This window comes from Dermacentor andersoni, chromosome 2 (assembly GCF_023375885.2).
Source record: "Dermacentor andersoni chromosome 2, qqDerAnde1_hic_scaffold, whole genome shotgun sequence".
Lineage (NCBI taxonomy): Eukaryota > Metazoa > Arthropoda > Arachnida > Ixodida > Ixodidae > Dermacentor > Dermacentor andersoni.
This window is the reverse complement of record NC_092815.1, coordinates 84,380,822-84,407,843: the sequence shown is the minus strand read 5'-3', so window position 1 is coordinate 84,407,843 and position 27,022 is coordinate 84,380,822. Positions and strand designations below refer to the sequence as shown.

General features: G+C 48.7%; 1 protein-coding gene across 2 annotated transcripts in view; it reads left to right on the top strand.

The window, feature by feature from the left end:
• Reck (Reversion-inducing-cysteine-rich protein with kazal motifs) overlaps nucleotides 1-27,022 on the top strand; it is a 49,873-nt gene that overhangs the window by 10,218 nt on the left and 12,633 nt on the right. For both annotated transcript variants that reach the window (XM_055076884.2, XM_050188638.3), the window contains exons 2-9: nucleotides 8,759-8,841; nucleotides 11,285-11,366; nucleotides 12,841-13,095; nucleotides 13,865-14,019; nucleotides 17,183-17,311; nucleotides 18,385-18,481; nucleotides 23,078-23,381; nucleotides 25,655-25,770. In XM_055076884.2, the coding sequence (XP_054932859.2) occupies nucleotides 8,759-8,841; nucleotides 11,285-11,366; nucleotides 12,841-13,095; nucleotides 13,865-14,019; nucleotides 17,183-17,311; nucleotides 18,385-18,481; nucleotides 23,078-23,381; nucleotides 25,655-25,770 (1,221 nt within the window). The remainder of the gene's footprint in view (nucleotides 1-8,758; nucleotides 8,842-11,284; nucleotides 11,367-12,840; nucleotides 13,096-13,864; nucleotides 14,020-17,182; nucleotides 17,312-18,384; nucleotides 18,482-23,077; nucleotides 23,382-25,654; nucleotides 25,771-27,022) is intronic.

Here is a 27,022-nt window from a genome sequence, read left to right as displayed (position 1 = left end):
TGGCGCAGAGATAATAAGAGTGAATGCAGGGCTCCCTTTGAATCACAGAATATAGCCCAGTGATCTGGTGTGTGTTGCTGCACATATAGTGCTGCTCTACGGAGGGCGGAAAGTTCGGATCCTGTCGCAGTTGTGACGTGGCTGATCTTGAAGTTCTTGCAGATTGACACTGACGGAATGATTACCGCACCAGTAGAGCTGGTCAGAGTCGAAGTGCCATCCATATAAACATGAAATCGATTCAAGTATGAATGATGCAGTAGATGTAGAGCGGCTTGATTCAGGGCACTATATAGTTGGCAAGTCGGACTTATTTCCAAATGCTGGGACGGAAAGCCGCACTTGTGGCTGCCGGAGACACCACAAAGGACAAGGTGATCTTGCTGCAGGCGTGAAATCGGATGGAAGAGAGGATCGGTATGAGGCCACAATGCCCGAAAAAGTTGCATCTGGCCTGCTTTCCGAGAGAGAAGCAAGGCGTTCAGACTGGAGTCGGGAAAGGTGACGAAGGTGATTTCTAAGGGTTTCTATGACGATATATGTGCTGACGGGATGTTCCTTGACGATGGCAATTGTTGCGGTTGTTGAAGAGCATCGCGGTAGACCCAGACGTTCTAAGCGCTTGAGCTTGCATGCTCTCAAGCATTCTGAGATTTTTTCTCCGGGAGCTTGACAACACCGGAATGCTCTAATGCAAGAAAGCCACGAAGAGCGCTTTGTACTGTTGAAGCACAGAACGCAGCGACGGTCCCAATGCTTTTCCAGCAATGGCTTTGAAAAGGTGACTGATTGAGATAAGTATCTTTCCTTAGGTAGGATACATGGGGGCTCCAGGAGAGGTCGCGGTCGACAATCATCCCTAAAAATCTATGGGTTCTCTTGTACAAGATAGGCCGACCATTATTAGGCACCGGTTATCCAGTCATCGATTTTCGTGTGAAAACGACTAATGCGCACTTGTCTTTTGAAATTCTGAGGCCTTGTCTCTGAAGATAAGTAGACGTTATCGTTGCAGCCTTTTGTGACCTTGCGCGAACCCGCTGCCGCGTTACTCCTGACGCCCAGATGCAGATGTCATCTGCGTAAATTGACAGACTGACCGACTGTGGCAGGAATTCCGCCAGCCCAATGAAAGCCAGGTTGAACAAAACCGGGCTCAAAACGCCACCTTGTGGAACTCCACGCCTGGGGCAGTGGTCGGAAATTTGATCATCCTAGATGACTACAAAGAAGCTCCTTTCAGTAAGGTAGCTCCGAATCCATCGAAAAGTGCGGGCACCGATTGCAGCAGCCACGAGCGCGTCAAGAATAGCGTCGTGAAAAACATTATCATAAGCGCACCTCACATTTAAAATAGCGCCGCTTCGATAATCAACGCGAGATTCTCCAGTGTGCCTTAAATAGACTGGATGACAGGCCATTTACGGAAGCGAAGATATTGGGAGCCTGGCCTCACAGTTCATTGGCCCAGAAAGCAGTTCGAGCGCTTTTTCGCTACCTGAGGGCAACAGACTTGAGTGCCCGACTATAGACATGCTACACCTAAGTTCTCTCTCTCCCTCTTTCACTCCCCATTCCCCTCCCCACGTGTAGGGTAGCAAACTGGACTCAGTCTGGTTAACCTCCCTGCCTTTCCATCTTCGCTTCTCTCTCTCTCTCTCTCTAAAATAGCGCTACAGAGAGACGTTTGGATGATTTCTGTTGTTGAATCGAAGACACAAGATCAATGGTGTTGTCGACCGACGAACGGCCACGTCGTGAACCTGTCATCGCGTCTGGATAAACATTGTAATGTTCAAGAAACCACTCGAGGCGCATGAGGATCATCCTTTCCATCAACTTGCCAACACAGCTGGCGAGAGCAATAGGTTGATATGATGTAACTTCAAGGATAGACTTTCCGTGCTTTAAGATTGCGTCAAGAGGGCTACGCTTCCACTCAGAAGGAACAACTCCGTCACTCCATGAGACGTTGAGATGACGCAGCAGGATCTCTCGTGCGTCATGGTCAACATGGCGGATAACAGCGTACGTGATGTTGTCGGGTCCAGGCGAAGAGGAACGCCGGCAAGTGGCTAGTGCAGCCTCCAGTTCCTCTATGGAGAAAGGTTCGTCCACTGCCGAAACTTGCATGAAAGGAACTTCGTACAATTCAAGATCATTTAGTAGCTCTCTGTCACCTGCAACTGCCTCGTAAAAGTCTTCTCCAGCATCCACTGCCCGTGTGACGGCAGAGGGGCTCGGCCTCTCTGTACCGACGTGGGAGAGGCCCGCATCAGTCCCAGACTGATCCCTCAGGACCTAAATAAAGTTCTTCATGCCATACCACACCACCCACTTCTCGACAGCTTTAGTGGAGAGCCAGTGCCTTAAAGGGCTGGCGCTGCTGAGGAGAGGAGCGAAGGCCTTGGAGAGTTCGCCATACGTGAGAGAGAGTCTTGCGTGGGCCCAACGAGTTCAACGAGCGAAGCTAGCAGATAAACTGAGGTATAAGGACGGGTGCGTCCCGTCGGGAGATTGTGCTTCTAGGGAGTCAGACGGGAGAAATGCTGGTTCGTGCTCGGAGTAATTGTTTCTCCCCAAATTTACCTCCACCATCGAATTTTTTTTTATTTCTCCGACGGAGCACGTTCGCTCTGTAGTGAGGGGCGCGAGAATACTAGATCATGGAGTTAAACATCTAACAAGCCCTTACTTCCATAAAAGGAGTTGCAAGCGCTCACTCCTTTCTGATATTAGTGCGCCGGACGCGGTTCCTCGCGCACGTGAATAGTCAGTCACGACACGCACAGGCTCTCTCTCTCTCTCTCTCTCTGTACAGTCGCGAGCTATTGAATTCGCATTGACGGAGGTCAGGGGAACTGCAGACTCGTTCTATGTTAAGCCGCACAGAAGGGCTCACAAAAGGGTGGCGCGCGTCTCCCGTGGCGGCGGCAGCAGCAGCCCAGAAGCCGGGTTCCCCCGCTTAGGTGCGCGTAAGCATCCAGTGATTCTCCTCCTCGCTTTAATCGGCCGCTCCTGCGCCTCCGCATGCTCGGCTGCCTCGTTTCCGCTCTGCCTGTCGCGATGAGGGCTCCTCCGGGCCGCGGCCGCCACGGTTGCGCCGAGAATAGCCTGCAGCCGGTTGCGGAGTCAGCGCGGTTCGCCTCTCCTCCGCCTCTTACGCCGAACGCTTCACGTGCGCGCGCGCACACGCGAACGAAGAAGCGTCCGGTGAACGGCGCGAGCGCATGCGCCGAGACGAAACAACTTAAAAATGGCGGCCATACTGCCGCGGTCGACGACGCACCAGTGTGCTGTACAGGCACTGGTGTACAGACACGCGTAGACGCCTAGCCAATGTGGCGTGCACCTTAGCATGCAGGAGCCTCTCGAGCTGAAACTGCTTGTAAGCTATTGCCCAGCTAAGGCATCTCATTTGCAAGCTGCGCGTATTACTTGTGGCTAACTTCTCGTTAACTATGCCTTAGACACGAAAGCAGCAACCTAACCTATGAGTTTCATATTCGCCTTTATTATCACAGGCAAATTTTACCATTCCTCTCTTCCTTTTTGAACTCCATAGCCTCCACCGCCGCCCCACCTCTCCAAGTAGGGGGGGGGGGGGGGGGGGGGGCTAGAAAATGCGACGTTCATCCGGTTTACCTTTAGGTCTCTTTCTTTACTTCGCTCTCTCTTTCCTTCAAAAAATTAAGCTTAATATCTGAATTAATATTCCGGAACGCCTCTGCGCTTGCTCCGGAAATATAATATTCGCCAAGAAAATAAAGGCCAGACTTCCAATCAAGAACAGCCCAACCGAGCCTGCGGTGCAGATTACCTCGTTGGTCTGTACTTTGTGTTTATCATGAAATTTTCGCGTTTTAGGCTCACTTTTGCGCGTGTTGAGAACCTCTGCGAAGACCCGCCAGCCGTGTCTTCGTTTACTTTCGCCAGCGACGTAGTTACTTTGCCTTAATGATGCGTCTAGTATACGTCAGGCGCTGTTCCTTGTCTCACGAGTCGTTGGGCTGGTGTAGTGAAACTTCAAGGGAGTGTCACCACCAGGCTTTCGACTTTACGTCGTTTGCTCGTCGTACGAAGCACGTGAACTCAGTTTAAAGTCACCTATTGGCTGTTCCAAAAATTTTGTTTATGTGTTTAACTTGATTCAATATCTTTTGCTTTGGTAGTCGTTTTTGTAGGTGCTGTTAAGTGATCGATCAATCAATCAATCAATCAATCAATCAATCAATCAATCAATCAATCAATCAATCAATCAATCAATCAATCAATCAATCAATCAATCAATCAATCAATCAGTCAGTCAGTCAGTCAGTCAGTCAGTCAGTCAATCAATCAATCAATCAATCAATCAATCAATCAATCAATCAATCAATCAATCAATCGAAAAGGCTTGCTCTTCGCCGATCAAAAGTCGAATTTACAGAACTTTTAGTTCGGAAGGACCGTTCGTCAGGTATCGCTATTAGAACGATTCCTCACTCACAATTCGTTCAGAAAGCATTCTTACGTAATACCAACGGGTGCGCAAGTTCGGCCACAGCTGCCTCTTTGGGACTGTGTATACTCGATTAATTGTTTTACGGCATACTTCTTTCTGTGCGCGTTGAGTGGATAAGCCATCGACAGGATTCCGTTTCTTCAAAGAGCTAGGCGCCGCGCTGCCCATAATGTCACGCATGGGCGGAAGTGTCCCTGATAGGATTTTCACTGAGAATGCGCTCCATGAAGCCTGTGTTTTGTAAGGATTATTCGGCTTCGATTCCATGCATTTGCGATCATGCTTCCCGTCGAATGGCCGATTCCGGAGATCGCGGATGTGCAGCTTTGCGAGTTAATGACGGAGGTAAAAAATAATGAAAAATGAAAAAAAAAAGAATGGAATAATCGTTACACAATGGGGCATCTGGTGTCGCTTTTGCGAAAATCACGGTGGGTAACGTTCACGTGAGAAGTATAACCACGCTGAATTTTACAACGGATCCGAAGTAATATGAGGCGGTTCAATTTGGAATATTCGCGCTCTTACAGTACAGCGATGGTCTTCACGAGCTATATATGTAAAGTGTCCCTATGAGGTTATGGGAAAAAAAATGTTGTAGCGTAAGCTCAAGCAACACTAATAGCACATTCAATTAGTCGTTGTGAAGACCTTTTGCGAAGTGTGAAAAGTGGGTTAACAGAGCACTTAAGCTTTATCGTGGCAGTAAGCACTCTCCACGGTGTTGACAAAGACGCAATAGCACATTCAATTAGTCGTTGTGGAGACCTTTTGCGAAGTGTCAAAGGTCGGTTAACAAAGCACCTAAGCTTCATCGTGGCAGTAAGCACTCTCCACGGTGTTGACAAAGACGCAAAAGCGCTAATTCGGCGTCATTGCCGTATTGCACGCACATCGAAGCACTCCGACAGCGCTCTCAAGCGACCGGTCAATGTGTGCCACAAGAGTCACTGTCTACTGGCGGTGCACCCATGACACATGTTCGCCGGCGCGCACTAGCAGTCATTTACAGCACCTGACTGGAACAGACCAACAAACTGACAACGTTATCTTTAGAAGTTACCATCTTTTACCCTCTGGATATCGTGGTATACCACCAACGGAATGTTTAAATATTATACAGGGTGTTTCAGCGAACACTTTAAAAAATTTTTAAAGGCTGCCTGTGGTCAGATGGCAGAGTTCTAGTTCGTGATCTGATCTACTTGAAGAGGCGGACATTACCAGCACAAAGTACAGCAAAGTACCAGCACAAAATTGAAATGCATAATCGACTAACTAACAAAAAATAATTAATTAAGTTATTGACTAATTACCTTATGGCCCGTATTGCAATTTACAAATTATAGCCGTGGAGTTCGCGAGGCGAATCCACTTGGAATGAATTCTCAGGATGACACCAGTTCTCAGGTGTTAATTCTCCAACTTTGCGGAGAAATGCATTGGCGTTCCAGTTACTGTCCTAACATAACGTCGTTTTGTGTATTGAAGCAAACAAGTAACTGGAACGCCAGTGCATTTCTCCGCAAAGTTGGGGAATTAACATCTGAGAACTGGTGTCATCCTGAGAATTCATTTCAAGCTGATCCGCCTCACGAACTCCACGGGTAAAATTTGTAGAGAGAGAGAGAGATGAAGAGGAAAGGCAGGTAGGTTAACCAGATATGGGCCACAAGGTAAATAGTTAACTACTTAATTAGTGATTTCTTGTTAATCAATTGATTATGCATTTCAATATCTTGTGCAGGTAATGTCCGCCTCTTCGAGTAGACCAGATCATGAACTACAATTTTGCTATCTGCCACAGGCCATCTTTAAAAATTTTTTAAAGTGTTTGCTGAAACACCCGGTATAAATATGACATGGAGCAACCAAACTTCGGTCTCTCCTCAAGGTTGCAAAGCAATCAGCTACGAAAATTGATCCCTTCACCCAATCGGGCAGGTCATGCGGCCCAAGGGTGTCTGTTTTTTCAAGCCCGTGACGCAAACGAGAACCGACACCGGTCCCACGTGCAGTCGACGCATGCATAGAGTGCCGAAGCGGTGGAGACTTCATTTTGTCGCACTTTCTCTCCCGACGCGGAGGCGCACCTGCGATTGCTTCTTACAACGTCGACGCCGACAAATTCTTTTTTCTGAAACCTCAGCCTATCGTGTTAACGGTTTACCCCGAATACCTTTTTTCCGAGAGATAGAGAAAAAAAAAAAAGCAAATATATTCTGCGAGCCTTCGCAAGATCTAGTTCAATAGCGTTTCTGATGAGCCTGCATACCGCGTCGATTAAGGGGGCTTTAACAAATTCGAAAGTGGGGCAAGAGCATTCGCGGGGAACAGCCAAAGTAATACCGACGATTCCCGAGTGTCCTCTGTCTGCGCGTGCGTGTGTCTGCATGCACGCGTTTTTGCGTGTGCGTGCGAGCGAGTGTGCTAGAAAGGGCAACTTATATGCATCTGCACTTTCTCCCGCACGCGTTCTCGGCCTTATAAAGGGCGCGCGGCTTTGCTCCCGCGCGCTTCTCATATTCATCTCGATCATCCTCGATCGAGCGATCGTTGCACGGCCCCCGCGTCGTACAGCGAGCGCTCCTCGTGACAGTCTTTTTATAAGCCTGTCGAGTGCACCGGCAGTGGCGCGGAAAACGCGCCGCGATTGCTCGCGAATGAGAGCTGTTGAGCGCGCCGAGACCGTGTTACGATCGCTCGGGCGAACGGTGAGCGGCATGAATGTAGCCCTAGACGCAAAGGAGCTTAGCAAGAGCAGTCAATGGGGAGGGACTACGGAAGGGCTTATGAGCAAGCAATCCGAGAACGATAACTTGCAGTTATTACTTTCGTCGCTTCCGATGCTCTTTTGCTTCCGCAGCGAGGGAGAGAAAAAAAAAGGACGCTTTCGTATGTCTTAGCTTAAAAGAACGCACCGTGAAACGATACCGGCGCTTTGCGTCATTCAACCATCCGCACACGCTCCACGCACTCCTAGTCCTAGCCGTGGAAATTCTGTGCCCGTTTGCTTTTTGATGATGTTTAACGTTGAGCATTCCTTTCCTTTTGTCAGTGAGACGTTCATCGTTTCAAAAATGCGACTTCTGTCTCCCGTTAATGCATCGATTCCACTGGGGAAGCAGGAAGGAGTACAAGTTGATGGCTGGCGGCAAATAAAAAAAGGCGAAAAGTAAGGAGGCAATCGATGCATTAGAAAGCGTTTGATACTGCTCAAACTATAGCGTGCGCAGGCACAGAGAAAGTGGATGATCTTTTAGCGATGAGGCTGTTTCTCACTTCAACAGCGGAGACAGACCTAAAAGATGTGCTGTAAAAGATGTTTCTCATCCAACAGCAAGCTCGTCTACACGAGCTTTTAAGTTTTATAAGGAGCAACGATCTTTACCATTTCATTTAATGCCTAGGCCCTTAGGTCACGAAAAAGTGTTTTTTTCTTCTTTTCTTTCTCATTTCGTTTTAAATACGTTCACTCACTCACTTATTGGCACTTTTTCGACTGTTGTCAAAGATTCTATAGCGAAAACACCTTGTCTAATCAAATAGCGCGCGCGAAGCGAATAGTGGTATATGTTCCGGAATGCACGCAAACGCCAGCGATTAGGCTGGAATTTACGATGAGTCATGTATAAATACACGACGCGACTGAACCGCAGATCAGATTTTGACGACCGATGACAGAGTTATCGTTATGCTTTGAGTGCGGCGCAAGCTCGCCCAATAAGGAGTTGAATTCGTGACTCAGAGTTCTGGCTTTAACTTGTCCTTCACCGTCACCGCAACGTGACGATGTATGAACCGCTTCTTGTTGGCAACGTAGTCGACGGGATGTCCGATGTCCACTATATGCAACGTGCGGGATGATATGAATAATGTTCCTTTGCTTTTGCGCGAACTTTGCGTTAAGATTTCGTGGTAGGTGGTAGGTGCGTGCGTGCGTGCGTGCGTGCGTGCGCGTGTGTGCGTGTGTGTCTGTGTCTGTGTGTGTGTGTGCGTGTGTGCGTGTGTGTGTGTGTGTGTGTGTGTGTGTGTGTGTGTGTGTGTGTGTGTGTGTGTGTGTGTGTGTGTGTGTGTGTGTGTGTGTGTGTGTGTGTTGTGTGTGTGTGTTTCTCCGTCGTTGACGAGACACCTGAGAAACTACCATTTTGTGGTGCGTGTTTGCGTGTTTCTTTGTGTGTGTTTGAGTCAGATATGGCCAAGTAAATTACTCTATGCAAGTTACTCTATGCCTTTCTCGAACGCCTGTCGCAGAGCTGGAGCTTGCCGAGCGCTGGTACGGGAGATCTTGCTGCCAGCGAGCCCGACTGGAGGGATGCCGCCGGGCATGCCTGCAGGTAGGAGGGAGACTTGCGCTCCACACAAAATCTGGAGCTTGCTGACTTATAGTCTTTATGTATAGAATGCTATGAGAAGGAACTGATCATTCTCTTATTGCTGTAGCAGAAGTTCACTCATCTAACAGATCCATTCGTTACATTTGGATGTGAAGAGCGTAACCCAGATAAAAGAAGAAGAAAAAAGGAATCTTGTCGACACCACACGGTGGGCACTTCAGTGTCGTCGACGGGGCGGTAAAAAGCATTCATGGGCTACACTTTAAAGAAGAATTACGGGGTTCTACGTGCGAAGACCACAATCTCACTATGTGGCACGCCGTAGTGGGGAGCAGGGGACTCTGAAATACATTGGAGCGCCTGGAGTTCTTTAACGCGCACGCAAATCTAACCATACAGGTGCTTTCGCATTTCGCCCCTATGGAAATGCGGCAGCTGTAGCCGGTATTCGATCCCGTGACTTCGTGCTTAGCAGCCAAACACCATATCCACTAAGCAACCACGCGGGCTTAGCTGCAGTTTGCAAGGATTCGTTTATTGCAGTACCATGCAGACACTCGAGGCGCGTTGGCACCGTCTGCATCGCCACCGTGCGTCCCGGTGTCGACAGTGCACGCGAGACTCAGAAGGTCTTTAGAGACGCGAGAAATGTGCGCAGTGCGTTTGTCTGCAAAAAATTCACTACGATTGCGATATGCCCTAATGCGAAGTTTTAGCGCACCTCTATGCGTGTTTCCATTTCGCAATATATTGGCTGGAGCGGGCAATCTGGCACATTGCGAACGGAGCGAAGTGTGGTGCGACTGCCTCGCTAATCGGCAGATCGCAAGAGGCAGCGCGTGGGTGACGCGTGCGCCCGATTCACAGCAGCCGCCGCAGACAGACCTCCGCTCATGCAGCGCTTTGTTTCCATATATGGTATCGGTCGACGCGCTCGCCGCATGCCATCGTTGTACAGACGAAGGCGCGCTACTCTGGCGCCATCTCGCAGGTGTCGTCGGCCCAGAGCCCGTCTTGTGCGGCACTACGCTTTTCCTCTCACGCTTTCGCCATACCCTCCTCCTCTTCTGCGTTCCGCCTCATAGTACCACTGCACCCTCCTCATCCGCTGCTTTCCTCCTCGCTATCTCTGCCACTTCCATGCCCCGCTGCGCTCCGCATTCGCTCTTTCAACCTTCGCTGTTCTAGTTCGCTGGGTTACACCGAGGCAGCATGCCGGCGCGGAACGCAGGAACGGGCGCCTAAAGCTGCACTCTAAGACGACGAAGCAGAGTGGACGCAGCCACACGCTCCGCTCAATCGGCTCCGTAATGAAGCCATGGAGGCTGCGTTCTAGCTTCCCGCCGCTAAAATGAGCGTTCCGTGCGCAATCACTATAGCGCTCATGCCGTGCAGCTGTGTGCCTACTGCACCGTGGTGCGTTTCTGAACGACACGGACTTCAAGCTGCAAACGCCGGCGGTTTCCCTTCTGCCTCATCTCGTACACCATTGAGGTGACTGCGGTGCGACGCCTGCGATGCAAGTTGCGGCACTCCTCATGCCACGGGAGTCGTGAGAGGCCTATCGGGTGTCAGGGTGCTGTGTGTGCCGTGCAGCAGAAGCTGCCTCGCTAGCTGTATCGCCGCGAACATGCCACTCCCGCGCAGTCTTAGAACACCGCCTGTGAAGCTTCAGCGCAACGCTAAATACCAGTTGCTATCGCTTCCAAAATGCCTCGCACTTCAGGCAGAACTGCCCCTGCCCCCTTCTTTTTTCTCTCCAACTTATTTTTTAACATTTACTATAATCCGTCCATGCTAGTGGGCGATCTCGACGATACAGGAGGCGTAGTTTCCTGCGAGTCCGAATGAGGCAGTGACCAAAAGCACGAAGAACAAAAAATGAAAAGAACCCGTAGTCACTAAGAGCTCTTACGTTGTATACAATTGTTCGTAAGAGAATTACATTCAATCATGGCGGTATAATTAGTGAAAGTCACAGGTCAATGCCAGACATAACTTACAAAAGAATACTTTCGTGAATTCGGGCACCAGAATTGTTGCAGAGTACAACAACAGGAAATGTAGCCGTTTGTTCCTTTTAAATGTTATGCGCATGAACGAGCGCCACGTCAGTCTGTGCGCCTATGGCTGGTGAATAAACATTTGATATTTTATGGACGCACAACTCGAGATGAGCCCAAAGTGTGAAAGCCCGCCGGGCGAGTAACTCAAAAGTGGCGAGGATGGCCACGCGACAGGCGACGTAAACTGTTGTTTCGTTATGCTGGAAGCATAACTCGTAGAATTACTCTCTTGACAGTATATGTTTATTTTCTCGTCGCCTTTGCAATTAGGCGAATGGTCGTTTAATTTTCTTTCCATAGGCCAGACGTGATATATATATATATATATAACACTCTTCCGAGCACTTCGTAAACTTCTCCGCGTTGGTTGCACGCAGGCACGCTCAGCCGACGACCTGGAACCGTGGTGCCGACGAAGTGACGAGCTTGACCTGCAGGTCTGCCTTGAGGGCCGTAGCGGTGAGTGCTTTTAATGAATGTGCCTGTTTTACGATGTGGTATACTCGTGAGTGAGTGAGTGAGTGAGTGAGTGAGTGAGTGAGTGAGTGAGTGAGTGAGTGAGTGAGTGAGTGAGTGAGTGAGTGAGTGAGTGAGTGAGTGAGTGAGTGAGTGAGTGAGTGAGTGAGCGAGCGAGCGAGCGGCCCACTAACTGTGCTCTGCTGAAGCGTACGCGTTTGAGCGGGTTAATTCATGACTTGAGCGGAAATGCTGAAGCTTACGCGTTTGGGCGGGTTGGTTCATGACTTGAGCGGAAACATAGCAAAAGCAGGACGTAAGAAGAGGTCAGACAACAGAACTGCAGTCTTTAGTTGTCTAACGTCCTGCTTTTGCGCTGTTTCCGCCTAATTTTACACGTCAGCTCTAGTTTAATAAAACTTGCTCACAGTACTCACATGCATGCTCGGACAAGTGAAAAGACTGTACTACAAGATCGCTCGATAGCGAGAAAACTGAGAGAAAATGAGAACCTCTTGGTTGTCAATTGTCACTTGCATGCAACCGTACAAGCTGGCATACCGAGAGCGCTATATTTTGATTGTAAACGCTCTTATAGCGATTAGCATTCTTAGCCTACTTCGCCCACTTCGGCGTGCCGTCCGCTATTCAGCCGCTGAAACATCGCTCTCAAACAAAACAGGGGAACTAACGGCGAATAGCACTCGACAATATGGCGGCGCTTGTATGAAGACACAGAGAGATCTAATGAAGAGCTGGAGATGCTTGCCTGGCCGAGGGCCCGCGTGGCATGCTACTCCATGCGTTGCCTGGGAAATAAACACAGTGGTCATGCCTGTCTACTGTCTAGAGTAAAAGTTTCTTCTAACACTACCGTGCAGCCTGGAATTATTTCAATCAATTGCCACGGGGTCAAACAGGCGCACGTAGGCTGTACCACTTGACGCCCAGGCGTACATGCCTATAAGTAGACACGTACGCCATAAATATGATATAAATACGTGTCAAATGTCTACGCGAGATTAGTGGTGAATTTAAGTATTTTGGATGTTCGGATACGCGTTGCGCTTTACCTGCTTGATTGATGCGTGCATACGATTTATTGTAAGCGTTCAGCTTTGTCCGTTTGTGAGCATTTTTCATGCCATTGTACACTCGTCTATATCTCGTTTTGTTGTAACTTTCTTCGTAATTATGCGTAATTTGTTTCACCTCAGTTCTTTTGTTTTAATGATCTGTACCCTCGAGCACCACAGTATGGAACGTCCAGGAGGAGGACGCTTTGGGTAAACAAAAGTATAGTGAAGAAGAAGCGCTTCTGGGCTGCCGCTGTATACGCGAGATCAGAGCTTGCGCTTTTGCCGGAATCTACACTACAAAACGAAATGTACTTCAGTGCGAATGATAAATGTTACACGTGAATGATAAGTGTGAATGATAAATGTATGTAAAGAGCTGGGCGTGGCGCGCGGCGCAGGGTTGGGCGCCCTGGAGCGTCCAGGCCGGCGCGGTCTCGAGAGCTGCTGCTCGCTGGCCAGCACGGCGGCCTGCCGTCGGCGCGCGTGCAACAGAGCGCAGAGCGAAGAGCAGCAGCAGCTGAAACGCGAGAACGACAACGGCAACAGGGAGCTGAGGAGGCTGCAGCAGCACCGGCAGGAAGAGGGCCAGCCGTGCGCCGAGCCCCAAGTGGTGCGCTGCCTGCGGAACGTCACGTCGACCAAGCAGCCGCACAGTAAGCGCACTCGCTGCGGAGGGTCTATAGACACTTCCGTGGACTTCCGCTAGGGCCCGTTCCATCGGTCGCTGTTGTCCTCCTCTGCGTATCGAGGAAGCCGTTAGCCTCCCATCAACCGGAAGAGGCGTCCGATTACTAACATACAGAGGAGAAAGGATGAGAACAGCGTAATATAAAGATGAGAGAGAGGGGAGGTAGGGAAGATGCAGTCATCTTTTTCAGGCGCGGGAGTAGCGTTACGCAGTCAAAGGCGTTCGGACAGGTCAGCCATCCCTAAGAAGGGCAGCCTTTATTAAGTTGTAGGTTGACGAAGGAAGTTCTGTTGCATCTTCTTAGCGAATGTGGGTCGCTGTCGAGTGGCCCTGGTGTGTTTGAAAAATCGGAATTCTCTCAGTAAACCAAATAGGAATCAGAATATTTTTCTTTGCGTTAGACAGCAAGCTTTGATGTCGCACGAATGGGCTTCTTTTTTTTGTATGAATATAAAATATTTGGCAAAATTCTCGTTTGAGTGCACTTACAAGTGCTCAAAATTGAGCCGGTGTCCTACCCTATACACGGCGCCATTTCTAACACCCTATCAGATGTTAAACCTCAGAGTGTTTTATTATGTATTAATAACTTTCTTTTTAAAGAAACCTTCCAGAACAATGTTACCTACGTGTAACCAGTTCATTGAAGAACGTGAATGGCGGAACAATTCTGGCTCTCGGCATGGATACCAAGTGCGTGATAACGGTAACGTCGTTGTTGCGCGCGTGCGCAGAGCTTCACTGCTGCTCACAAGCTCCCAGCGGACAATGTCGCGACGCCTGCCTGCGAGTGCTGCGTCCGAAAGAGGCGGCAGTCGATGAACCGACTCCTGAGGAAGATGCGGTGGATGCCCTCCTAGCCGGGGGATGCGCAGCGCCAGGTCTGCACGTGAGTGATGCCGCGTCCCAAACTCGCTGTGACGTCCTTTGCTGGTGCCGAAGACAACGAAAAACTTCGCAGGAAGACGCAAGCTTGGTCTTCATGGTCGTCATGGTGCGGCAAGAGTTCCGCATGCGTTCCATGACGACAAACGTGATTTAATAAGCTTCGCCGCAATACATGTCTGTATTGCGGTGAGCTGATTTAGCCTGCGAAATTAAATGTAATGCCGGCAAACGAAGAGCCTCTGGAGAGCACCTGAGATTACACGAGTAAAGCGGGTGGCGCAGGATGTTCAGGGCACACAAGGGGCAGCGGGTGGATCACAGCAGGAACCAGCGCCAGGCTTCAGTTTTTCTACCCCCGTTGCACGTTTGATGTCCTGGAGACGTCGCCAAAGTATACTAAATAATAACGCATTGTTTGCGCTTAATACTACCGCAAATTTTCACTTTCCTTCGCTGCATTTCGTTCTGTATTATTTACCGCATTACACAACTGTACTGCGGTGACGCCAATGTTAAGTGTCCGAACGTATGATCCTTGTGCGTGCCGCATGCCAGCGCGCCTTTAATGCTGTTCATTTCAGCTTTTTGACAGGAAAGAAGAAACGGAGCTCAGCAGGTCGTCCAGTGCGTAGAACAGGTGACCTGTGATCTATTAAAATGTGGTTATTAATGAGTGATGCCTAGAGAACGGGAACTAAGTCGGGGGCTGCAGAGAATTAGACAGAAGATTTTCTTTGCCTTTCCTCTCCTTGCTTTTTCCTTGTTGAGATTTGTTGGCGTCGGCTTATGCGGTACAGGTGCAAATTGGGCTCACAGGTAGGGTTTCACGCTGCAGTAGGCTTAGAGTGCGCCTGCTGCGGCGGCTGCTGCTACTGCTGCTGCTGATGTGATTTATTATAGGCACATTGAATATGTTTGTGTTTCACGCATAAAACCAAGAACAGTTGCGTCTCCTTTATTTGAGTGGGGGAATGATTTGCCACAGCTATTAAAGCGCACGGTTTGGCGTGATCACATGGCTCCTCTGATTGCTCTAGGCCCAGCAGAACGTTCGGTGCGGCCAGCGGTAGGAAGCAGTCGAATGTGCCGTAAGGTACCTATCACTTGGAAACGATTAGCTGCCCGTCAGTGGCACTTGCTGAAAAAGAGATTGCTTTTCTGATGCGATATAGAGAGGTATTGATGTCACGGTGGCACTATTCGTGTTTCCATATATATAAACCCTGTTTCTTCAAATGAAATTTAATTGGAACTTAGCGGCTGTCCGTCGTACGTGCTCTTCTTTTAGTCCGCGTCTTTGTAGCGCTGTTTTTCTTCGAGTATGTTACACCAACTCGGCCACATCAAGCTTCTGCTGAGCTTCTGTCCTCACCACAGAGCTGGGAACTAAACGCTGGCAAATATGACAACGTTACTATTCACCGATGTTGTTGCGTGGCCTCCGGGATTGCGTAGGGTACGCTTGTCGACAACTTATGACCGCGCTGGGTGCCATGTGTTCCCGGAAGGGGCGACTACAAAAACATACCTGTGCAAATATTCAGAAGAGGGTGAGGTATGTGTCGGCTGCAGGACAAGTTCCGAAAACACTCGGCAATGTCAACCTTTCAGAAGCGCTGATATTTAAAGCGGACGGAAAAAAAAATTATGGGGTTTTACGTGCCAAAACCACTTTCTGATTATGAGGCACGCCGTAGTGGAGGACTCCGGAAATTTCGACCACCTGGGGTTCTTTAACGTGCACCTAAATCTAAGTACACGGGTGTTTTCGCATTTCGCCCCCATCGAAATGCGGCCGCCGTGGCCGGGATTCGATCCCGCGACCTCGTGCTCAGCAGCCTAACACCATAGCCACCTAGCAACCACGGCGGGTAAAGCGGATGGAAGCATTAATTGAGCATAGACGCAAGCAAGAGACGTCAGGATTATTGGTGGGGCAACAAAATAGGGAAAGGATTGATAGGTCCGGAGTTGTTTAGGCACATGCGCCTATAACATGTGCAATATATAGATATAGGTTTTAATGAAAAGAGAAAATATAAAGGAGACGAAACGCAATATGCTAGAGTGCTGTGCATATATATAATACCAGATCGGTCGAATCAGGCTATGTGATTATTGGTCGCCGCTCTGTTTCGAAGAAGATGACAACAGAAATCATCATGCTCAGCCTCATCATCAGCACTGTTCTCTTGTTTGGGCACTAAAAACACAAGGGTTGTCTAGACGCTTGCCCGTGTGCAACTCTTGCCAAAGAGAGGCTTCATGTACCTTCACCTTGCACTGAGTGTAACGAAGCCGGCGATATAAAGCTCTTCGTCTGGTCCTGCATGTGATTCTGTTCTGAAAGGCTGGGGCTTCTGAGCAGCACAGGACGACAGGGTTTCCTCGCGAATTTGCAAAACACTTAGTCTTTTTTTCTTTTTCGGAAGGACCGCGGATAGTGAGAAAGGAGGTGTCACGCATTCGACTAACATTTCTGCGGAAGTCTGAATCGGTGGACTCGTTTTGACACACATTCATGATATGGACAGAGACGCTCAGACGAAGATATTGCCGACCAAGCCAGCCTTTAGCAACATTGCAGTTAATACCACCACTATACCACCGGCTTATCAGGCGCCAGCTGCGATTGTTCTGATAATGCCGCGAAGTTTTGCGATCCGCTATTTTACCTTTGATCTCTCTCAGAAGTAGTATAACTTGCCGGGCGCTTTAGAGCACTTTAGAGTGTTCTCGCGGTGCGGTTTACATTCGGCTGGTAAACGTCGAGTGCTCGGAACACACTCGCCTGGTTCATTCAGAGCCCCGCGTTCCAGCTCGGTGCACGCGGAGGCACTCTTACCTTCGAGCTGGGAGCGCGACCGAGATCAGACAGAATTACGATCACGTGGTTCCTCTGATTTCTCTGGGCGCAGATGAACGTTCGGCGCGACCAGATTTTTTCTGACTCCAATCGCGAGAGACTTGCGCATCGGTGAGAACCGTGTCGTAGCGCAGTAGGAAGCAGTCGAATGTGTCATACGGTATACCTATCACTTGGAAACAATGCACGCTGTGCCGCAAGTACCGCGCATGACTTAGGCCTAGCACGAGCTCTTTCAAAACGTCTGTGTTACTCGGAGATGTTGCAAGCGCGGAACTGATGCCCGGTTTTGGTGCAGGAGCGCCTGTGGCAGTGTCTGCTGGGATGGCGCAGCGGGCCATCCTCGCAGCTGCTGCCGGCAGACGGAGCCAAGTTGCAGTGCTGCCTCAGGGCCGCCACCATCGAGTGCCAGAGGATGTGCCTACGGGTGGGCGCTACGCTGTGTTTTTCGGCACCCTGCTCTTTATTTTTTCTAAAGCGCGTGAAACGAAATAACTGTGCAACCTTGCGCGCATTGCTTATCTCGTACTTTTAATAGCATCTGCAAATGGTCATCGCTTTTTGTTCGAGGACGTGACTGTTCCCACGGCCATCGTTGTCTATAGACTTCATATACACAAATTTTAATGTTTATAGACGTATGTTTTAGCTGTATTAAACTCACACACAAACACTTATATATATATACTCTATAGACAGAAAAGTATATTTTCTTTAGTCTGTTACGTACTCGCGTCTTCTTCTCTTCTATAACTTTACATTTCTCTCTCATGTTAATATTGTTGGCGGTAATAATCAATCAATCAATCAATCAATCAATCAATCAATCAATCAATCAATCAATCAATCAATCAATCAATCAATCAATCAATCAATCAATCAATCAATCAATCAATCAATCCTGCAGAACTAATTACCAGCTGAAAATCGAGATACGTTAGTCGTTGATGAAAGATGTATGGTAATGAGTCCATTAGTGTTATTATTATCAATGATGTAAAATTAAAATGTATGTAAACAAACCACAGAGAGAAAGCACTAGGTCAGAGAATATAGATAGCGCAACTAACCGGCATTCCACACTTCACACACATGCACGTTTTTCCACTTTGACAGTTCTAATGTTCACGCATTAAAGATTACATACTTCGTGAGCTTTCCATAGTCAATAGGTTTCAGAGACAAACATCTATTGATTTTTGGGACTGTATAAGTAACCTTTGATGGGAGAAGCCATCGGTGAGCAGAAATTTACGGACCCAGACCATAGTTACACTGAAAGAAACAAACAACTCGTTGGGACATCGCAGGCGCTCGGAATAGCCACGTGTACTAGCTCCATCTTTGCCTGCGAAAGGGCATCGCAATTAACGGCATCAGTTCGAAAAAGAGAAAAGGTCAGGCCTTGGGAGTAACCATGCCGTTCTCTACGAGTTGCGCAGCATTTTGTTCTGCATAGCCTTCACCTCACGTTGTTGGCGCGCTCGCGTGGTTGCGCAGGCATACGGCTCCGAGTGGGAGACTTCGTGGGAGACGTTCCACGGCCGCTGCCGCTACCAGCCAGCCGAAGCGGCCCTCCGACAGTGCCTCGACGATGGTGCGTGTTCACCTTCTGCGTTATCCGCTATGGTGTCTCTCAGTACGTACTCCTGCTGAGCACGACGTTGCAGGTTCGATTCTCGACGGCCGTACTCCGATAGGTTGTGAATGAAAAAACAACAAAAACGCTCGTTTAGTTAACTATAAGCGCACGTTAAAGAACCCCGTGTAGTCCAAATCAATTAGGATGCCATTTTCTGATCTAATTTTAAACCCTATACGTTGATTATATCGTTTGCACAAATGTCTTTTGTTTTACACCTGCATATGTGCGGTCACAGTTCAGTTAACAATTGACTGCTACACAAAGGTGAAATATAAGCGCGCTCGCATCACCAAACTTGGCTAAGGAAGTCCATCAGTGTATAGCACGCATCGCAATAAATCGTCGATGCTAAGAGACGAGAAGCTCGGTGTACACGATGTGTTCTCTACTTTTAGAAACCGCTACAAGCTATACTTTAGTGGTTGTGATGTTCACCGCGAGATTCAATTTGAATGATGCAGGTACGAACCTTCCACGAGGTCTAATGACTTTAGGGGCAATCGGAAACATATAGATCACGCGAAATAGGACATTTTTAACTCATTTTGGATGTGGTAACGTTTTCTTTCCAATCGAGAAATGAGTGTTCGCAACAGTACACTTGATCTGTGATGGACGTTGTTCTGCGCTTACCTTTGTGGCCAAGCGCTTAGAGGTGCATTATCGCCAGCACTCGCGAAAGCTGCTCACTTCGATTCGGGCATGAAACATTATAGGCAATACTGGGTTGCTCAAGAACGTTGGCACCGGGACCGAAACTACACATCTGCATGTTGTCAGCCAAGCGGCCCGAGCTACGTCAGCACATCCCCGAGCGTAGGCTCGCTCGCCAGGGCACGCCTCATGTGCAGCTTTTGCTTTAGCACCAGATTAATAATGAACAAGTCATACGTTACGGTGATTCGACTCGCGTTTAAGAAAGGAGAAACATCCATGAGAAGGGTCCACAGAGAACTCTGTACGGCAGGCGCACACGAAGCTCAAGGCGTTAACTGTAGAGAGCGGTGGACACCGTCTTTGAGCACACAGGGAAAGCCCAGGAGACCCATTGAAAGTGCGCTTGAAGACTGGGTTAACGAAATGGTGCGATGCATAACCAGAGAGTTGCAACACTCCAGATTACTGCAACCTTAGCAGACTATATAACGATTCACTTACCGTAGTGTAACGTTCTAAAGCAAAACCGTGGCTACGAGAGATGACGTGGTGCGGGGCTGCGCGTTATTTTTGATCACCCAAGGGTTACTTACCGTACACCTACATAGAAGTGCAGGGCCTCATATTTCCCTCTGTATTACGCCCAGCGGAACAGGGCCGCCGCAGTTGGGATTGCGGCCTGGTGCTGCTTGTGTTGGCGGATAAAAAATCTCAGTGGCCTGCCATTCTGTGAAGAAGGATGACCAGCGAAGCTGCGCATGTGGGCCCCTTAATGGCGAACTGCACCTCCGCCGCGGGTCGGCCCTGCATTGCACTATCTTCGGGATCGGCCCATGTATGAGGAGTGCTTATCGCCGCGGGTAGGGCCGGTATTGCACTATCTTCGGGATCGGCTTACGTATGAGGAGTTTTTTTTTTCTTACAACGACCCGAAAATTTCCTTGGGCGGTAGAGGTATACAGCTACGCTGTAAAACGACATATCCTCCGAATCATCGTGACAAGTGCATCGTGTACTAAGACCGATATATATATATATATATATATATATATATATATATATATATATATATATATATATATATATATATATACATATATATATATATATATATATATATATATATATATATATATATATATATATATATATATATATATATATATATATATAAACTAATCACGCAGCGTAAGATGACATGACCAAATTACACGCGGTTCTCCTTTGTTGTATCATTTGGTGAGTTAAGAACCTTCTGAACCTTCTAACTTTTTTGTCGACGAAGACGAGCGCTTACCATACTGTCCGAGGTAGTCTACTTTGTTTTCGGTCGACAATGTCCACAAGGCACAGTGGAGGTAAACAGGTGAAGCGGATGTAGAACTACACCGTGTAGATGTTGCGTCAGCGCCTTGTAACATTGTGCACCAGATAACGTCGACAGGATTCATAATCATATCGGAAGGCCGTGAAAGCTTTACTACGCTTTTTGCAGTCCACCGCCCTGTGTGAACGCCTACGACGGGAACGCGTTCCCGGTCCTCAATTGTTGTTTCTCCCTCGCTTTCTAACCCCCTTTTCCCAACTCTTGTGCACAGAAGCAACGCGGAAACCCTCATCTAGTAAACTTCCAGGCCTTTTTTTCTAGGGTTGCCCGAAAGAGTAATGCGCCGTATTTTTCATAGTCCCAAACAAAGCTACCAGTAGAAGGCTCCATTGTTCGCAGCAGTAATGCTTTCTGCGCATTTGTCGTTAATAGCACCGTCAGTGGGTCGCAGGGAGCTGCTACAACGTTTGGGACTTACCCATTCGGATCCAGCAGGACAATACCCGTTGTCAGTCTGAACACAAGGAAACAACTGCGAAATTTGGTTGGACGTATGGCGCTTCCGAAAACGCCGTTCATAATACTGATTTGGTGTTTTCTTGCTTCCATCTCATAACGCCGCTCAAGGATGCGCTGCACGGAGCAAGATTTGCAGATGAGAATGTGAATCTAACAACAATAACAGGGCGCCATGCACAGAAGACGACCTCGTACTACATGTGCGACTAATTTTCACGCTCGATTAAAGGACACTTGATCGAGAAATAACCCGCAAGGAGAAGGAATGCTGGCTTTATTGAGAAACTAGAAACCCTCTGCCGACGAGGTTCTTCACGGCAGAAGATGAAACTTGGTGTTATTGCGGCAAAATGCATTGCTTGCCAGAATCCGGCGCTTTGCTTCCCGGTCACGGCTGATGGTGGCATGCTCTTTGAAATGGGCTGACATCCCCTAATGGTGTCGCCTTCGAAACGGAATGGCGACAAATAGTCACCTAGCCTGCTTGAGTTACTCAGGCTTTGCTGTATCTATTACACTCTAGAATTTTGCCTACATATTTCTTTTTATTTTTTGAAGTTACCTGTGCCTGTAACGACCCCGGCTGTGCCAGTAAGGACGAAGCCCTCGCACGACGCATCGCGATGCACAAGGGCGGAGCCATTTACGGCGTTTTTCTCGCCGCGCGACATCTCGTAAAGCGAGGGGGTGAGCGGATAGCGAGGAGAGTTCGCAGCGTTCTTTTGGGCACGGTGAGCGCGACGAGCAGGATATTCGTCGAATCCGACATTAATAACTGTTCTTTGTCAACAAAAAAGAAGAAGAAGAAGAAAAGTAGGTTTACCCTTTTTGGTAATCCCTCCTAAATAATCATCTTTATCATCCTCATCATCCCATTTATGTCCACTGCAGGACAACACCCTCTCATAGCGATCTCCATTTACTCCTGCCTTGCGCCAGCTGGCCCCACTTTGTGCCTGCAAACTTCATAATTTCATCACGCTCCCTGGTTCTCTGCCTTGCTCCACTGCGCTTCCCTTTTCTAGGCACCCATTTTGTAACTATAATAGAACACCCGTTATCCGCCCTGAACATTATTTGTCCTGCACAACTCAATTTCTTTCTCCTAATCTCAACAACAGTAGCGGCTATCTCTGCTTGCTGTCTAACCTCCACCTAACGTTTTACGTTCCATTTAGCGTTGCGCGGTTATTAACTTCTTCTCAAGCTTCTTTGTTAACCTCCAAGTTCCTGCTACGTATGTTAGTGCCGGTTGAATGCAACGATTGTATACGTTTATTTTTAAAAGAGAGAGAGAAATGATAAATGTGAGGCAGGGTGGTTAACCGGGCGCAAGCCCAGGTAGCTACCCTGCACTGGGGAAGGGAAAGGGGAGGGAAAGATTAAGGGATGAAGAGAAAGTCCGCTGTGGACATCGCCGACGTAGTAATAGTTTTCTGCTTTATATCACAGACGGTCCTCAGTCCGGATCATAGACGGTCACTCAGTCGGGTAGCCTACAAAAATCGCAGCAGCGCTTTCTTGGTCTTTTGTAGCTGCGATATGCGAGGCCACGATCCCAAGATCTTGTTCAAAGGGAATGGTTTTAGAGCCAACTGATTTGGATCTTTGCAGAGGTCATGCTTTTCATTTTCAAAAGATGGGCAGTAGCACAGTAGGTGTTCTATAATCTCCTAGACACCGCAGGCATTGCACTCAGCGCTATCGTACATTCCAACCAAATATATACATGCACGGTTGAATGCAACGCCCAGGTATGTGGCACAGCATTGTTTCCTCTCTTCGCAGAAGCCCAGGTAACAGCGGCAGTTGCATCGATACGTCAAGTGAATGTAATCGATGCTGAGTAAATTTAGCTTTGTGCCACTATTCCAAAGTCATACGGTGCGCTAGCTTGCTTAAGTTTTCCTTTCAAGGACAGCGGTAAGCTGTCGGTCATGAATTGGTAATGCCTACCCTATGCGCTCGACCCCATTTTTTTTTTCTGCCCTCCTAAATACGCCTCCAAAGTGAAACATTATTTCTGCCACTTACACCGATCGCAGTGGACGAGCCGTGCGAGCTGGGTTGCGGAGGACCGCTGAGCTTCTGCTCGCACCTGGGAGGCAGGCCATGGTCGCTGTATCGGCGTTGCGACGCCAGCGCCGACCGCGTGGCATGGGAGAGCGCTCGGCTCTGGAAGCGCGCTGGACCGCCGACGGCTGCGCCGGTGGGCAGAGGCGGGGGCGCCACTCGGGAAGCCACGACGTCGGTGCTGGGCGACTGTCCCGCGGATGCGTGGAGGACGCTCGCCTGCACCCTCAACCTCAGACCCTGCCACGCCACGCACCACTCGAGCACACTCTGCAGGTACATATGCACGGTGCCTGGAACTCGCGCACTGCGTTGGCGGCGCGACAAAGAGCTAAACGAGGCGGCCCATGCGCGGTGCGTCGTCTGTCCGCCACTTAACGGTGACCCCTTACGTATTTTAGCACGTGGTAGTGTAAGCTAGTTACAAGCTTATCCACACTCCACAGGACACGTTCATGCTCGGGAAGCAGGAACCGGTGGAATATATTCAAATGGTCGCCACAGCCAGATGAGAGGACGTGTCAAGCTGAAACTTTGCGGTAACAGATTTGACGTTGTGTATATAGATATTGGTTAAAGCAGCAAGAGAGAGAGAGAGAGAGAGAAACGAAGAGGGAAAGATAGGGAGGTTAACGAAGGAAGTGCCCGGTTGGCTACTTAACACTTGGAGAGGGGGAAAGGCGAAGAGTACATAAGAGGGAAAGATAAAAAAATAAAGAGGCAGCTATTCGCAGAATCAGTCGCAGAAGAATACCCGCTGTAGCAGGCGTGCGTACAGCCCAGTAGCCTTCGAAGGACAGAAGGACTTTTGTGGCCTTTTGCATGCAAGATTGCATAAGCCATGATCCCAAAATCTTTCCCTCCGATGCGTAATGAGGAAACAATGCTGTGCCGCTTACGCTTGGGCGTCGCATTCACGAATGCATATACGTTTTTAATTGGAATGGCTGATAGCGCCGAGTGCAATGCCTGCGGTGTCGAAGAAACTATAGACCATCTACTGTACTACTGCCCATCATTTGAAAATGAAAGACAAGAACTCTGCACAGCTCTGAACCAGTTAGATAGAAAACCGTTCACCTTGAACAAGATCTTGGGACCATGGCCTCGCATATCGCAGCTACAAAAGGCCACAAAAGCGCTGCTGCGATATTTGAAAGATACAGGGTTGAGTCAGCGTCTGTGATCCGGACTGAGTGACTGAACGATATCCCCGGTGGACTTTCTCTTCTTTCTTTAATCTTTCCGTCCCCGTTTCCCTTTCCCCAGTGTAGGGTAGCCAACCGGGCTCAGTCCTGGTTAACCTCCCTACCTTTCATTTATCATTTGCTCTCTCTCTCTCTCTCTTTCCCTCCGATAGCGGTCTATTATCTAACAGGTTGGGTTTAGCTTGTAGTGTATGTCGCTGAGTGTCAAAAGATGGGCAGTGACACAGAAGGTGCTATGGAGTCTCATCGCCCCGGCAAAAGGTTTACGACGCACTGGTGGGCATTCCTACTAGGAATGAATAGGCATTCGTAAATGCGACGCCTAACCGCATGCGACACAATAAAGTTGTTTCTCGACGGCAGAGTCCAGCTGGCAGGCAAAGTAGTAAGTTAGGGTCGAGAGAATGCAAGCGTGAGTTAGTGAAACCATAGGAATTCCATCGTAGAAGTGTGATGTGGCGAGCAACTGATTGAGGTTGCCGCACAGCATCCGTTGTTGAGAGTGGTATATGAACCCGCTGATGTCTTTGATGAGCCGAGCGCGCAGCTTCATTTGCGCTGTCATTGCCGACAATTCTGCGGTGGCTCGGTGACCGCTGAAATACAATGTCGTGTCCTTTCTCAAGGGCGTGGTGATGAGTGTGCCTTATTTCATGCACTAGCTGTTCGTGTAACCCACGGTGTAGGGCAAACTGCAGAGTTTGTAGGGCTGCTCTCGAATCGCAGGAAATGGCCCAAAACAGCAAGAGTGTGCGGTAAAATATAAAGCTCGTAATTAGGTGGAAAAGTTGCAACGAGCCTTGGCAGAGAGAGCTGGCGGTCCGCCAAAGCTTTCTCGGTTACTATAACGGCTTTCATGTATACTAGTGAAGGCTTGAGTAATCTGTGTAAGACATCAGCTAACAAGTGTATTTTCGATTCCTTCGGGCTGACACTGCCCGTAATTTGCGCGCACATACGGCTTGAATTTAATATTTGTTGAAGTTCTTTTACATTGATTTTTACTTGTCATGGCAAGTTAGAAGCCTTCTAACTTGTGCCTGAAACTTCTTGAGTGTCATATGTGCCTCCGAGATGAGTGCTCTGCTTGCGTTTTGTTTGCAATAGCAAGGTTCACTTAGTATTTGCACTGGTTCGTGCCATCATGTCTGAAACCCCTTGTGTATCACTTGTCTAGGAATGCGAAAAAGGCGTCAATAAATGTGAATGCCTGCACCTAAATCTCGGAGGCAACTTCCGTCATTTGCCGAGTGCATACTTGTTGTTGCGAGTGTTGACATGGTTGTGTTTACCACCCGATCGAAAGTTGGTTTTGTATTGAATGACGCACTTGCTTCACAGGGCGGACTGCCTGGCACTGGCGGCTCGCTGCAAGGACGGACGGCAACTGGCGCCCCTCTGCGACTCCCTGGCGCCTCCTGGAGCACCGTGCTACTCGATCCTCGGGCTCGAAACGCGTACGTTTCTTTCCCCTCATCCAGAGTACTTTCTTTCTTTAAATTATTATTCGCCTGGGGTTGCGCAGCGACATAATGTGGGAAGGAAATTACACGCAAGCATGGAGTACCTTTTCATGCAGATACTGCAACAACTACTTACGGAATGCATTATCAACGAGTCATCGTTCACAGCCTTCAGCCTGGTCAGTTCTTAACTTCTCATCCCTTAATAAATTTTCAAGGACTGTCTACGTCTCAGGACAACGTCCAATGTAGGAGGCGGGCATCCGCTGCGGAAGCAGGGGAGGAGCATACGGGCATGGGACATTGTCTTCACGTGAATGACCCCAGGTATACAAGTGATGGTTGCTGTATAGGCCGCACCGGCCCGAAGTCTCCGGAGAAGGACTTTGTTCATCCGTGAAAGGTTGTGGGAAGGAAGCAGACACGTGGAACGCCGGGGACAGGCGTGTCCCGCCGAAGGATATACTTTCGGACAACAAAAAACAGCGCGAGGGTCGGGGGGAAGGAAAATAGAAGAAGTTACAGGATGCCAGAAAGAGCGGGCCGACCACCAGCCCTGGGAGGGTCGTGCCGCAACCTGCAAGCGGCAACTACGTGCGCTACGAGTGCCTGTCTCCAGGCGCATGCACGCGCTTGTGCAATGCAGTGCCAAAATATAAACGCAGAAAATCGCAAAAACAAGTCGCGGAATTTCAAACGACACAGAAAGACTATGACATACTTGCAACTCACTTAAAGGAAGTAAATCAATAAAGAAAGAAAAGGCAGCCATCTCCACGCGAAAGTTGGTAATAATAGCTGGCTTCTCCGCAATGATACTTCTTGAAAGGCAAAGCGCGTTTTTGTAATTCCCAGGTAACCGAGGGCATCAGCGTTGAATCGATAGGCACAATTAAAAACCAGCAAACAAACAAGTATAAATAAATAAAATGTAGTGAAGAAGAATGCCGTGTGCTGCGCTCACGAAGTCATCCTTCCATTGGGAGTGAAGCTCGCGGTTCTGTAGCCTAGACAGGTATTGTGAAAATGCTTGCCGCAACTGCTGTGCCCGGTCGTTCGCTTGCCTTGTAACTTAAATAAATAAGATCTCATCCTGCGCTTCCCGTAGTAATTCACTAATGCAAAACCCAAACATTTGCGCATACCGGAGGACATCGCTTGCGAGTGCGTGTAATATTAAGACACCGGTCGATGATCCGTCCAAGTTGCGCGAAATAACATTGAAATTGGATACACTAAACTCAAC